Genomic DNA, 14144 nt, shown 5'->3' on the forward strand with positions numbered 1-14144 from the left:
CAGCAGGCAGGCCACTTCACCTATCAGTACTCTTTTTCTTGTAAAGGACTCCAGCTCATTTGACTATAATGGGATTATTCCAGAATGAGTCACTAGAAATAATCCTGCTCTGAAAAACCTAGAGATGCATTGTAAATAAGTTCCTGTATTTGGAGTGAGTTAGCAAATAAGAGAGTACTTTGAATTCAGTAGAGGAAATAGACAAATTAATTTGATGTTCTTGGTTTTATTGGTAGGTGAATCTTTAGGTGGTTGTCATATTTAAGGTAGGAGGAAGTATATTCTGTGCAGGAGTGAAAATAGGTTAGAATTCTGTTTTTAATCTTTATCATACACATGGCCTATTCGAGTTCTATAAAGCATGGCTGTACTTGTACAGGGGCTTATTTATGGTATCAGATTCAAATAAATGTTCATTCTCTGCTCTCTCCGGTGGTCTCTGACATTTTGGAGAGTATCTGAGAGTACCAGAGACACTCTGAGATCATCTAAAAGTATCTGAAATACATAATAAATCTGTTTATTAATAAATTAGGAAGTATTTACTGAGCACTGATTAATACGTTTTAGCTAGATGCAGTAAGTGCAGCAAACAGCGTGAGTTTTGTTTGAAAATCAGATGTCTTGCATGTAATTAAGACGTCTTGCATGTAATTAAGACTTTAAAAGTAAATGTTGGGATGTTGCTTTTGGCTTTTAATTATTAAATAAGCATTATTTATTTTTTCTTTCCAAAGGAATAAAAAGAATTTGATAAAAGGGAAAAGTTGCCCTCCTTAATGAAGTAATTCAGTGAACCTTCTATTTATGTATTGTAAGCATATGTATTCAGCCAGAGGTTTTTCTTCTCTTCTCTCTCTCCTACAACTAAATAGCTTTGGGCAGAAGCATGCAACCTTTTTGCTATTAAGTTTCTCTGAAGTAAGGCCAGAAAGCTTTAAAAATATTTTGATCAAGATGGTTTAGGAGTCTGGTTATGACTCAGTTTGTTCTGACTGATTTGATTGAATAACATCTTGGATTGTCAAAGAAGTGATGTAATGAGTGTTTTCTCATTCTGCAGGGTATTCTTAGACTAACAAATATATCTCCCACCTATTATAATATAGAGAACTTCCCTTCTCTCCCAATTGAGGAGCAGTTCCCCTGCTCAGAAACTGGTCTCCTCTTACTTATAGTGGGATTTGTTAGATTCTTGTCCTTTTCTTTCTCCTGAGGAAGTTTGAACTTGCTACCTCTTACTTTTTTTTGTTGTTTTTGAAATTTTCAATTTTAATTTCATAAAAACTTGAAAAAAATTTCAAACTTACAGAAAAGTTTTAAGTACAGGACCAGCTGTCTTTTGTATCCTGAAGTTTTGGAAAGTAAGTTGCAAACATAGAGCTTCATACGTGGACGCTCTCCTACATAACTACAGTATGTGCATTAACATCAGAAAATTAACGTTGACGTATTGTTGCCATCTAATCCTTATATGATAGGCCTGTGAAAATTAGTCAATTGCCATAAAAAGAAAATTTGAGCACTGCATTATGCAAAAAGGGTCATGATAATTCACAGTTGAGAGGTCTCCGTATAAAACAGAAAAAACATATATGCTTACTGTATAGCGAATGAGGAGGCAGGTGAAGATGATCACGGTAATGGAACTACTGTCTGTGTATTTGCCTAGGACTCCCGAGCGTCTGCATTCACTTTGATGCTGAATATGTGGGGTCTTGTGATGACTCATCACGTGACTACCAGTTAGTGCCAGCCTTTGGCTTTGCATTTGGCCCTGGTACCTTTTCTCAGAGTCAGCCATCTTGGTCTTGTTGGTCTGCTTCTTGACATAGCCTCTTCGAGTTCAGTTACTTAGTACAAAGTGCAGGTATTTCAGACCAGCAGAGGGATTCCTCAGTGCATGCAGCTTGAAGCTATCCACTGCACCTTAAGGGTGGTCTCACATGAATGAATGTCCTGCCCTATGTCTCTCTTGCTGAAGAGTAAGAGAACTCACCCTCTGTGATCAAATAGACACACGCTATGATTTCACTTTATTCGTTAGAAAATTCCTAAATGAAGTTCTTCATGTAATTTTTCTCTGATTTATGTTAGAAAGTGCCGTTGTCACAGTGACAGTATGGCTGTGAAATAGGTATGCTGAAGAACAGTTTTTCTTAGAAAAAGTAAAAAGGCTGATTAATAAGGCTAGTTCTCTGAAAGAACTATTATAGGAAACCTCAATTTAAAAAACTATTTTCCTGGGCTTCCCTGGTGGCGCAGTGGTTGAGAGTCCGCCTGCCGATGCAGGGGACAGGGGTTCATACCCCGGTCCGGGAAGATCCCACATGCCGCGGAGTGTCTGGGCCCATGAGCCATGGCCGCTGAGCCTGCGCGTCCGGAGCCTGTTCTCCGCAACGGGAGAGGCCACAACAGTGAGAAGCCTGCGTACCGCCAAAAAAAATAAATAAATAAAAATAAACTATTTTCCTGGTAAGTTTTAAATGTACAAATTTACATAGATGTTGATTAAAGTTTTTTTCAAACATTTAACGAAATTCAAGGACTTCCCTGGTGGCACCGTGGTTAAGAATCTACTTGCCAATGTAGAGGACAAGGGTTCGATCCCTGGTTTGGGAAGATCCCACATGCCGTGGAGCAACTAAGCCCGCTTGCCACAACTACTGAGTCCATGTGCCACAACTACTGAAGCCCACATGCTCTAGGGCACGAGTGCCGCAACTACTGAGCTTGCATGCTGCAACTACTGAAGCCCTCACTCCTAGAGCCTGTGCTCTGCAACTAGAGAAGCCACCGCAATGAGAAGCCCATGCACTGCAACGAAGAGTAGCCCCTGCTCACAGCAACTAGAGAAAAGCCCGTGCGCAGCAACGAAGACCCAATGCAGCCAAAAAAAAAAAAAAAAAATGAAATTCAAGAAAAAATTCACACGTCCCATCACCTTATCAAAGTAACTTGTGTTCTTTATTGTTTATATGTCTGTTTGTATAACTTGCAATAAGAATCTTGTTTATATTAAAAAGTTATTGCACATATAGATTCTGATTATGATACATGCTTTTAAGGCTCTTGCAGACCAATTTGAAGATAAGACTACGTCTGTATTGGAACGTCTGAAGATTTTCTATTGCTGTCAAGTGCCACCTCATTGGGCCATTCAGGTATTTTTGTTGTTGTCATTGGGTATGGAAAATACTTCGCATTTGAAAGATAAACGCATTAGATGTTTATGTTTGAGTTTTCAAATATTTCAGTGAAAAGAATAAAAGTATCTAGCTGAGGATTGCCAGTTACTTCAAACTACTATTTGAGTAAAGTGATATTAGACTTTTATAACATTAAAAAAATTTTTAAACTAGATTAACTAGAACCACAGAAGTCTTCATTTTCAATGTTTAAAAGCCCTTTAAGGACCTTCTGCTAAAGAATGAACCTTTTAAGCAAGTTGTGTACGAAAGGTAAATGAAAGCATTTATTCGATACTTGATATTGTGAGATACCCTTAACTACTCTCCTCTTTCTAATGATATGAGAATACCTAGTTTAGCTCCCACACCATGGTTCTCCTGTGTAAGAGGCGTCGGTTCTCTAGTTTGTAAAATTTTAAGCACTGAAGGCCACTTAAGATATGTGGTCCAGTTTCTTAATTCTACAGAAAAGAAAATTGAGGCCCAGTGCAATTAACTACACTTTTCCAATGTTGATCATATAGCTGCTCATGAACTACATCTCTAGTTTCCCAACTTTTAGTCCAGTTTACCTCCTTTCCTGTATCTCCATTGGGTTGTAATTATTACAAATAATAACAGCCAGCTTTTACTGCACATTTATTATGAGGTACACATTTTGTTCTGCATTTCACACACATTATTTTATTGCAACAATTTTGTGAAATAGCCCCATTTTACAGATGTGAAAGCTATGGTGCAGAGTGGCTAAGTGGAGTTAAATGATGCTAGCCAGAAATTTCTAGATGATTTAGTAACTATTGTCATTTTAACCAGCTTTCTGTCCTCTCTTGTGGATTAGGCACATAGGTAGTGATTTAGAACTATAAATGCCAACCCACAATTCAATGACTCAGAATCTCCATCATAAGATTTCTTAGAGAGTGGGTTATATTCTTAAGCACAGAGTAAATGAGGGGGTTTATTACACATTGGGATTCATTTTATCTATTGAAGGCATCTCAATAAAACATAGGCACAAAAAAAGCTTTGTTATATCACCTCAAAAGGAGTAGCTTCTTCATCAGGAAGGTGTTAAAAACTGGAACTTTTTGGCATGCTTTTGACCCTGATCTGTGAAATTTAACTGCTTTGTACTGTGTGATTTGTGGTGTATAAACCTCTCAGACTGTTATTACGACAAAACATGTCTGTTGAGGGTGTAGCTGTTACTCTGTTTCTGAACAGAAGCATTAGGAAAATTAAATACTGTTCAAATAAATTTAGGATGTAGGCTAAGTGTTTATTTTATCTGCTTAGGAAGCTGTGGATTTTAGGATATTTGGGCAGTTAGATAAACATCCTCTTTCATTAAGAAATTAAATCATTTTTCTTTCATAATAGGGAGTAACCATATCTTTATGTATTATTTTTAAAGATCAAGAAGTAACAGCATAGTTTATTATAAAAGGAGAATTCATCTTTACTGCTAGCTAAAGATCATATCAGCTTAGATGTCATAACTTTCTTCATCTATTAAATGAAAAGATTAAACTACTTACTACATGAGCATTAAGATTTATTCCAGCTCCCACATGCTATGTTTGCTAGGTTTTGAAAATGTCCAACCACATATTCTAAAATAGCCAAATTCTCTTGTATTTCATAGGATACAGAAGAATTGGACCATCCCTTTTATTTATTTCGATAATATGTTAGCTTATAATTTTCAGGCATATTTCATTTTACTTTCTAAGTTTGTTAGTCCTGCATGTTCCATGTCCATTAGCCTCTTAACTCTTAAATATGTATTGAATTTTGAAACCAGACCTTCAAGAGTCTCACCTACTTTTTAAACCTTTTTAATATTGTTTTTCTATTCCTGCAGGTTGGATCACTTGTACAGTATGTTTATTTTTGAATATATTTAACCTTCACTCACCTTACCATAATTTGCACCCTTTTATCTGCCAAGGACTGGGAAATTAGTAGCTAAGTTTTTTAGGATGTGCTTAAAATAAATTAGTGTTTTCATTTTCCTCAGCTATATGCCCAGAAGTGGAATTACTGGATCATATGGTAGTTCTATTTTCAGCTTCCTGAGGAACCTCCATACAGTTTTCTGTAGTGGCTGCACCAGTTTACATTCCCACCAACAGTGCACAAGAGTTCCCTTTTCTCCACGCCCTCAGCAACACTTACTTCTTGTCTTTCTGATAATGGCCATTCTAACTAGAGTTTTAAAAATTGATTTATTGGATATCAGCTTTACAACAGAGATTGTCCTATATAGAATCTCTAGGTAATGAAGAAATACAGATTTTGCCTTTTAAGTTCTGAATTCTTGGGAAAAAATTGATATATTGAGTGCTTTGAACAGTTCCCATATTGTTTTTTAATTCCTTACCCCCTCTAAAGAGGCTTGCTAAAGTAAAGGTAAGTATTGAATGATTGCAAATTTCTAATTAGTAGAGGTTGAATTGTAGAAATTAGGCATTTAATACAGTAAGCAGATGCTTAAAATGGCAGATTGGATAGACCTACAAGTGGAATAGGAATCTGTCTTTGTGTAAAGGATTGTTCATTATTTTAACTTGATTTTCTAGCGCCAGCTTGCAAGTTTACTCTTTGAGTTGGGATGTACCAGTTCAGCCCTTCAGATATTTGAGAAGCTAGAAATGTGGGAAGATGTTGTCATTTGTTATGAAAGAGCTGGGCAGCATGGGAAGGTATGTAATAGTAAAATTCTGTGTACTGGCTAGGGGGCCTTTCATCTTTGAGCATCTTCTCACTTGTTTTTTAAGCCTACTTTTGCCAACAGTTCACTTATATTCCTTTTTTCACTTTTTTCCCCAGAAATCTTTTTAATGTTTTCTCTGATTTCCGTTGGGGCAGATTATTTTGTCTGCATGTGTATGTGTATATAAAAGAGAAAAGCAAGGCCCAAAACTGATACAGTATTTGATGTTTGTGAATAAATAATGAAAGCTTTAAACACATTGCACCTTGCGATCTCTTTCCTTTATTAACTCTCCTTCTGTAGACAACTTCAAAATGAACTATTAGGAATTATTTTAAGCACCATTGTGTTGCCTTATGATCAGAGGCTGTGGGTCTGAAGGAAGGTTACCTAGGAGGGAGGGCAGCTGGCGTGGCCTGTAGAAAATCCAAAGAGTGTGACAACCCACCCCGCCTTGGGGCAGAAGAGTTGTCAAGTGTGTAATGCACATTTAATTCCACCCTTAAATTGGGTCAAGAGAGAAAATGTTGCCATATTTGCAACATTTGCAAATGTTGCATATTTGTTATTAATCTATTGTTTTTTCCCTCATAAATGAAAAGAATTTTTAAAGAAAGAACAAAGGACTATGCAGTGTGTGTATTTAGCCATTTTAAATGGCTAAATTTCTATCATAAATGTAGTACACAGGCAGAGTAAAACCCACAAATTGGATCATTTGTGTCTACAGTCAGCCTTTTGCCATCAACCTGAAAAAGAGAAATGGTGGTACATGTGTGTCTGTTTCTTAATACCTTTCTAAGTGTGTGTATTTTAGACTAATAGTAAAAGTTACATTCCTTTCACTAATCACTAATGTCAGTGAAGGTCTTAGAATTGTATTGGGTTAAGGAGAGACTACCATGGTGATAACATTTTACTATAGAAGATTATAGAATTATAATATTTTCATCCTGGGAAAGGGCTCCATAATCATCCATTCCATTTTTCTCCTTTTCCAGGTAAGGAAAGGAGTCTCTAACGATTCGGGTTAGGTCACAAAGCTAGTTATTGATTAATAACTTAAGAGACCACATGACATAATGGTTAAAAGCATAGCCCAGACTGCCTGGATTCAAAAGCTAACCTTGGCACGTGCTAGCTTTGTGATATTGGGGCAGGTTACTCAAACACCCCCTAGCCCCCAAGCCTCAGTTTCCTCATCTAGAGGCACATAATCTATCTACCTTACAAGTTTTCGTGGCATAATGTATGTAAACTACATAGAATGGTGCTTTCCTCATAGTGCTGTGTGAGTGTTTGCTGCTATTACTGATTCTAAGACATAATGTTTTTCACATTTTAACGTCTTTGAATTTGGAATATATCTGTCGCTTGATGGCATCTGTCAGTCGCTGTCAGTCAGGTGGCCATTTGGCCAGGTTGTAATTGCTTGTGCTTGTACAAGTTTCGTTGTAGCTATATTTAGTATCATCATTTCAATTGAGTTATGTACACAGTGTCAGCTCTACATATGTTGGGTTTAATTGCCATTTAAGATATCTTCAAAAAGATTCCATTATGATATGGCGTTGAAACACAAAGTTATTGAACACACAGTAAAGGACCAAAACAAGGTCAAGAGATGTGAATTTAGATTAGTGAAGTAAACATGTGCCATTGGCAAAATCATCACAGTTCCATTTTCTTTTCTTTAATAACACTGAATGCTTTATGGCAGCCAAGAAAGGAAGACATCCCAAAGTAAATGAAGCTGTGTTTTGTACTGAGATCTGTGAAAAAATGGTTGCCATTTAAAATGTCAAGCAGTGTATTGAAGGCAGGAAAAATTGCCAAATTTTTCTGAATAGATTTAAAAAATATCAAAGCACTGAGAGGCTGATGTGATTCATCCACGGCATTGCGTCATAGTTTAATTGAAAGCATTTTTTCTTTTTTTTACGGTACGCGGGCCTCTCACTGTTGTGGCCTCTCCCGTTGCGGAGCACAGGCTCCGGACGCGCAGGCTCAGCGGCCATGGCTCACGGGCCCAGCCGCTCTGCGGCATGTGGGATCTTCCCGGACCGGGGCATGAACCCGTGTCCCCTGCATCGGCAGGCGGACTCTCAACCAGTGCGCCACCAGGGAAGCCCACAGTTTTTCTTTATTAGTTAAGAGTTAGTCTTACTATTGATGGCATCTCACATTTGATGAAATATAGTATTATGTTTCTTCAGGGACTTAAGTTGTTTTTTTTTTAGTGCCCATTGTCTGGCACACAGGTAGTACTCAGATATTTGTTTAACAAAGAAATGAATGGATGAATGAATGGTATCTTGACTCCCAGGATACCACTGATGTAGTTCCCATTGCATCATTCTTCACATCGGTCAGTGAACAAATAATAACTATATAAAAATATGGAAGTTTTTGAAATAGTGATTTTTGAAATAATTAAGCAAGTTGGTGAATCACAAATACCCAAAGCACATTTTGAAATATTGAATTTATTTAATTATTTTTAGAAAGTATGGAAAGTAGAGACCTTCTCTTATTGTTAAAAATATATATATAATGAGTCCATTCCTTTGGATGGATGGACTATGGAATGGATTTGACTATGTTTCCTAAAGTAGTTGTGGTATTATTATTTTTTAAATTTGCACATAACCTTGTAAGAAATGTCTTATAGTAATGATAAATTCCTATGTCTTTAATCACTCTATAAAATGTGCATATTTTAATTTTTAGGAATGTATAGTCATTTACTTTGTCTCAAGTCTTTTGTGAGTTACAGCCAAACATCCTTCAAAATCTTGATATTAGCTTTTTATTTGCCACATAAAAGACTTCCCTTACCTGTTTTTCTTATGCTGTATTTACAGATCAGCTTAATCATAGACCCTAAAAATGTTTGCATCAAGTTGGAAGCAAATGTTTTATTTCTAAAACAGCTAAGATTCTTTCAGTGTTTGGTTTTGTGCCAGTAGTTGTCACCACATTTTGATTTAAGTAGAAGTTTGTGAAATTTTAATCCTTGCATTTAGTGCTTAATGGCATAATTCATTTTTAAAAGGCAAATTCGGAAAAGTATCTAAGTCTAATTATTATGCTCTGGTGCTCATGTTTGCACCCCACTAGTAAGATCTCAGACTTTCTAATTTAGAAACTACCTACAGAAATTCTCGTTATTTAATGACCACTGGCAAAATAGCCAAGATTAGTTTTGCTTGACCTTGGGGTCAGAACTGGTTCTCATCTGCTAGCATTTAATTTTTTAAAGCTATTTGGCACACTGCAGTTTCCCCAAGGCTTTTCTATAACAAAAGTTTTATTTTGTTGCTCAAATTGGGTCCATAAGTGAAAAGACAAAAGACTGAGCAGGCGTAAGCTGCCTGGAGAGGGCGGGGGGGAGGAAGCGGAGAGATTCAGGTTGGGACCTCTCTTATTTTCTCTTGTTTCTAGGAAACAAGGCTTACCTGAGATGCAGAGCCTTATCTTTCATTATGCTACAGTTGCAGGTCATCGTAGCCTTTGGGCTTTAACATTTTTTTCCTTTAAATTGCCAAGTAAATCTTTTATTTCTAAAACAGCTGAGATTCTTTTTAACATTTGGTTGGGGTTTTGGGGTTTTTTCTTCTAAGGTAGTTTCTTTATATGATTTAAGAGAGTTCCCACATGTTCTTTTCTCACACTACAGTTGAGTAAGCTTCCTAAAAGGCAAATCTGATCATGTTGTTCTGACTCCTCAGGAACTTCCCTGTGTCTCCAGGATTAACTCAGAGCTCTTTAGCCTGAATGGTCTTTACTTCATGATCTGACTCCTGCTTACCTTGCTAACTGCATTGTCTACCTACTTTTTTTTTTTTTTTAATATTTATTTATTTATTTTGGCAGCGCCGGCTCTTAGTTGTGGCATGCGGGGTCTTTGTCGCCACACATGGGATCTTAGTTGTGGCATGGGGGATCTAGTTCCCTGACCAGGGATCAAACCTGGGCTTCCTGCATTGGGAGCACCGAGTCTTAACCCCTGGACCACCAGGGAAGTCACTACCTATTCTTTTATCTCTGCTTTGTTCCCCTTTGTACTTACTCATCCAGGTTGTGCCCAAAGTTCTGGTAGGACTAAACTACTTGTAATTCTTGAATTTTCAGCATTGTTTGACCTCAGAACCTTTGCACATGCTATTGTCTGTCTAGAACTTGTCCTCCTTCAGCTCACTCCTTATTCTTCAGATGTCTCTTTGGTGATTGCTTCCTACAGTGAACTTTCCCTGAAATCTCCCTTGAAGATTTGGTGATATTTTCCTGTGTGCTCCTATAACACCTAACAGTGCTTTTATCCTTCATGTGCTGGCTTAGCTCACCTGCTAAGCTGTAAGCTGTTTAAAAGCCAGACTTGTGTCTATATTATTTATAGCTGTCTCGCCAACACTTACCACAGGCCTGGAGCCTAGGGAGAACTTAAATATATTTGCTGAATGAATGACTAGTAGGTGTTCGTAGAATAGTGATTGCATTGAAGCAAATCTCCAAGTAGACACTCCTTATGGACTTTACATGTGGTGAAAGATACCTCTCCAACCCCTGCTATATATTTTCTCTCCAAAAACAAATTATAACATCTCACCCCTCTCATTTCAACCTTTTAATTTTAGGAATAGAAATAGGAGCCTTTGAGAACTTTTATTTTTGCTCTGCAGATGCTAAGATACTGTGAGCATGCTGTTATTATGTAATGCAATTTTGAGAGCCTTTTATGTACTACATTCTTTATAGAATTATTTTGTCACTGTCATTTAATATTTGTAACAGCCTACAAAGTATGAATTGTTTTTGCCACTCTACTGATTAGCCTTAGTAAGTGGCAGATTTTGGAATCCAAGCTCAGACCTTCCTTTCCTCTAAAGCCCACACTGCTTCCCCAGCATCTGCCCCCCATCCTTGTTGTTGTTAATCCTTTAAAATTTGATGGTCAATTTGTAAGTTAAAACCTGTTGTGTTCACTTGAATGAGGAAGATAGGCAAAACAACTGAAAATATAACTTGGTGTACAAATAGGAGATGATCAGCTAATTGGATAACAAGGGCTGTTTTTAATTATTCTGTTTTATCTTGGACCTGGAATATTTATGTTGGCAGGTACCCTTTGAAAAATCGAGCCAGAACGTGGTGCAGTTACACATGTAAATGTAAAGAGCAATTAGTGAATAGTTGGCTCAGTCAGAGAGTGAATCAGACTAGGCATCACCCCACGGAAAAGGGGAGTGAGCGACTGGGGTGAGATGAAGTGTTTTGTACTTTTCACCTCTCAGTTGCCTCTCACAGAACAAGAATGTAGGCTAGGGATAAACTACCTTTCTGCTAAAAGGATTGTCTGTGACAGCCATAAGAGTACAAGGTTCTTTGGTGCTCTCTTAGTTCTGCCCTCTCGTCCCATTCACTGTGTCAAGGGCAGTAGAGCACCTTTCCAGTGGTCCAGCTCCCTGTTTTTGAGAACCAGTCTCTGCAGTAGTAAAAATTAGAATCCATTTTCCTCTGTGCTTCAGAGGAAAAGACTGAGTTAGACTATGCCCAAAGTTGTTTGAGCTGTATGCATAACACACACACACACACACACACACACACACACACACTTTTAAAAACCTGAAGCTATTGTCAGGTGGCCAAATCTAATTCATAATATGACTTTAAATTCTTAGCCTGCCATTTATTGGTCCCCTTGGAGCAAACCTCTACTTGTTAAGCCTAATTCTGTCATTTCTGTAGTCCTCAAATGCACTCGTTATAATTAGTACCATCTCTGGGTCTAGAGCTCATTTCCCCACCTTCATTTTTTTTGCCAGGAGAGCTTCCTGTGGTTGTTGGTCTACCAATTCCCCTACCTACATACTGACCAGATGCAGTGTCAGATGAGGGCCACTCTTATCGCACATTAGAATTTTTAATTCCTTCCTCTCATTCACAAAATCAAGGCCCAAATTGCAGCCAAGAAGGGCAGTTTGTTTTGATAATTCCCTCTGACTCAAGTAGGAATAATTTTCTTGAAATGTTTTATTTTTCTTTTTATTAGATACTGAACTGAACTTTCACCCATATTCTTTACCCCAAATGCAGGGCCTTGTCTCTGACAGGGTGCTTTCTGGAATCCTAGTGTGCTTAGGGTAGGGTCCCTGCTTCAAACCCGAATATCCCATATAACAGCTTGTAGAAAAATATACCTTCATAAATGTAAGTGAGTCCCAATATGGCATAGTTTTCACTATATTAACTTTTTTCTTGCATATATCTAAAATTCTCAGTTACCTCTCAACACTGGACTGTTTGATCAAAAGGTACATCACCAGGGTACGGAGCTCAGGCTGTCAGTTTTGCTCCTCGGTATTTTTAGTCCTAAGGAGAGTCACTTCTTAGGTGTGATCACTTGCGTGAGAAGGGCCTGTGAAATTCAGATTCTGCTGTATGACCTCTCTGTTTGCTAGGACTAACTTGTTGTTAGATCATTCCTAATTTAGTCATGCTCAGTGTTGATGTCAGCCAGAGCATGTCCCCAAAATGTTCTCCCTTGGTTCTCAATAGGAAGAATCTTTTATGTCTCTATTTAGAATCTGAAGCCCTTTGTGATTTCAGTGTTAGTTTCAGTTGAATTCATCCAACATTTATAGAGTACCTGCTGTGTGCTGGGCAATGGTATTCCAAAGATGGGAATGAGAACAAAAGTTACCTCCAAGGAGCTTATAGTCTGATAGTGCAGATATTTGTGAGCAGAATACTTTAGTAGTGTGACAGATGCTAAGATGGAAGTGTGTAGATTCCAAGTTCTATTTGGCCAGCAAAATATTTCTCCCACTGCTATCCTTCTATAAAGCAACATTCTACTCAGTTTGTATCTTGTTCTTTCTCTGAGATCTACAGGGCCTCCTCCTGTGACTCTACACATTTTCATAAAAAACTGATGTTTGTTTGAAATCAGCCTTGAGTGGAAAAATTCAGCTTTAACCTTGTAGCATCAGTACTTTTCCCCTTTGTCCTTACTTCCTCCAGTCCTGTTACATGAACACCTGGGTTACATGAACACCTGGGTTACATAAACACCTGTTTAACTGTTGACAACAGCAATTCTTCTATCTTTGGAGAAACTGTACACAGTGACTAATATGATTATTTATAGAAAATTTTAATGTTTCTAGAAGCTGTGTCAAGTTTCTTTCCTTCTTCCTAGTAGTGAAGCCTCAAGCATCTTGCTTTCCAATCTGGTTTTCCAGTGGAGGGATTGAGAAAAAACACAAACATTAGTTTAGGGCTTACTGTGTGCCTGACAAAATGCTAGATACATTTCACATCTAATTCTTCATCTTAATTTTTGGATATAAATTTGTTATTTATTTATTTATTTGGCTGAGTTGGGTCTTCATTGCTGCGCGTGGGCTTTCTCTAGTTGCAGCGAGCGGGGGCTACTCTTCATTGCAGTGCACGGGCTTCTCATTGTGGTGGCATCTCTTGTTGCGGAGCACAGGCTCTAGGCATGCGGGCTTCAGTAGTTGTGGCGTGCAGGCTCAGTAGTTGTGGCTTGCGGGCTCTAGAGCACAGGCTCAACAGTCGTGGCACACGGGCTTAGTTGCTCCGCGGCATGTGGGATCTTCCCAGACCAGTGCTGGAACCCGTGTCCCTTGCACTGGCAGGTGGATTCTTAACCACTGCACCACCAGGGAAGTCCCTCACAGATCTTCTTATTGTTCGAAGTCTATAGAATGAATTATGCAACACAGTTTTCTAGGGACATGTTAGGGCCCTTTTGGTTTTAAGAGAACCAACATATACTAGCTTAGGCAAAAAAAGGAATTTATAGGTTCACGCAACTGAAAATTCTAGTAGACCCATCATGATAGCCGTATCCAGGGGCTGAGATGATGTTCTCTCTCAAAGAGCCAGGCAAGATGGCCCCTGGAAGCTCAAGGTTAGTAATCCCAGTGGAAAAATACAGTCAATTCCATGGCTGTAACAGAAAAGTTCTGAACTGCCTGAGGCATGTGCCCTTGCCTCTGATAGGCCCTACCTGTACCACATGGAATGGTTTCCCCTCAGGGAAGGGGAATCAGAAGATCAGAGAATAGATGCTGAGCAGGAAAAAGAGCAGTTGGTGTCCACTGTAGGGTGGGAGTTTAATTTTCTAAATCTGAAGTTGCAAGAGGTATTTTGTTTGGCTTACATAGTGTTTTGAAAAAAAATTAGAGTAAGCATTTTCAGGCAATTTC

At 38.2% G+C, this 14144-nt stretch overlaps 1 protein-coding gene across 2 annotated transcripts in view; it reads left to right on the plus strand.

Moving 5' to 3' along the window:
• The window catches only part of TTC27 (tetratricopeptide repeat domain 27), a 186949-nt gene that overhangs the window by 103849 nt on the left and 68956 nt on the right, over positions 1 to 14144 (plus strand). For both annotated transcript variants that reach the window (XM_032653535.1, XM_032653536.1), the window contains exons 11-12: positions 3069 to 3164; positions 5777 to 5899. In XM_032653535.1, coding sequence (XP_032509426.1) covers positions 3069 to 3164; positions 5777 to 5899 — 219 coding nt within the window. The remainder of the gene's footprint in view (positions 1 to 3068; positions 3165 to 5776; positions 5900 to 14144) is intronic.

This window comes from Phocoena sinus, chromosome 13 (genome assembly GCF_008692025.1).
Source record: "Phocoena sinus isolate mPhoSin1 chromosome 13, mPhoSin1.pri, whole genome shotgun sequence".
Taxonomy (NCBI): Eukaryota; Metazoa; Chordata; class Mammalia; order Artiodactyla; family Phocoenidae; genus Phocoena; species Phocoena sinus.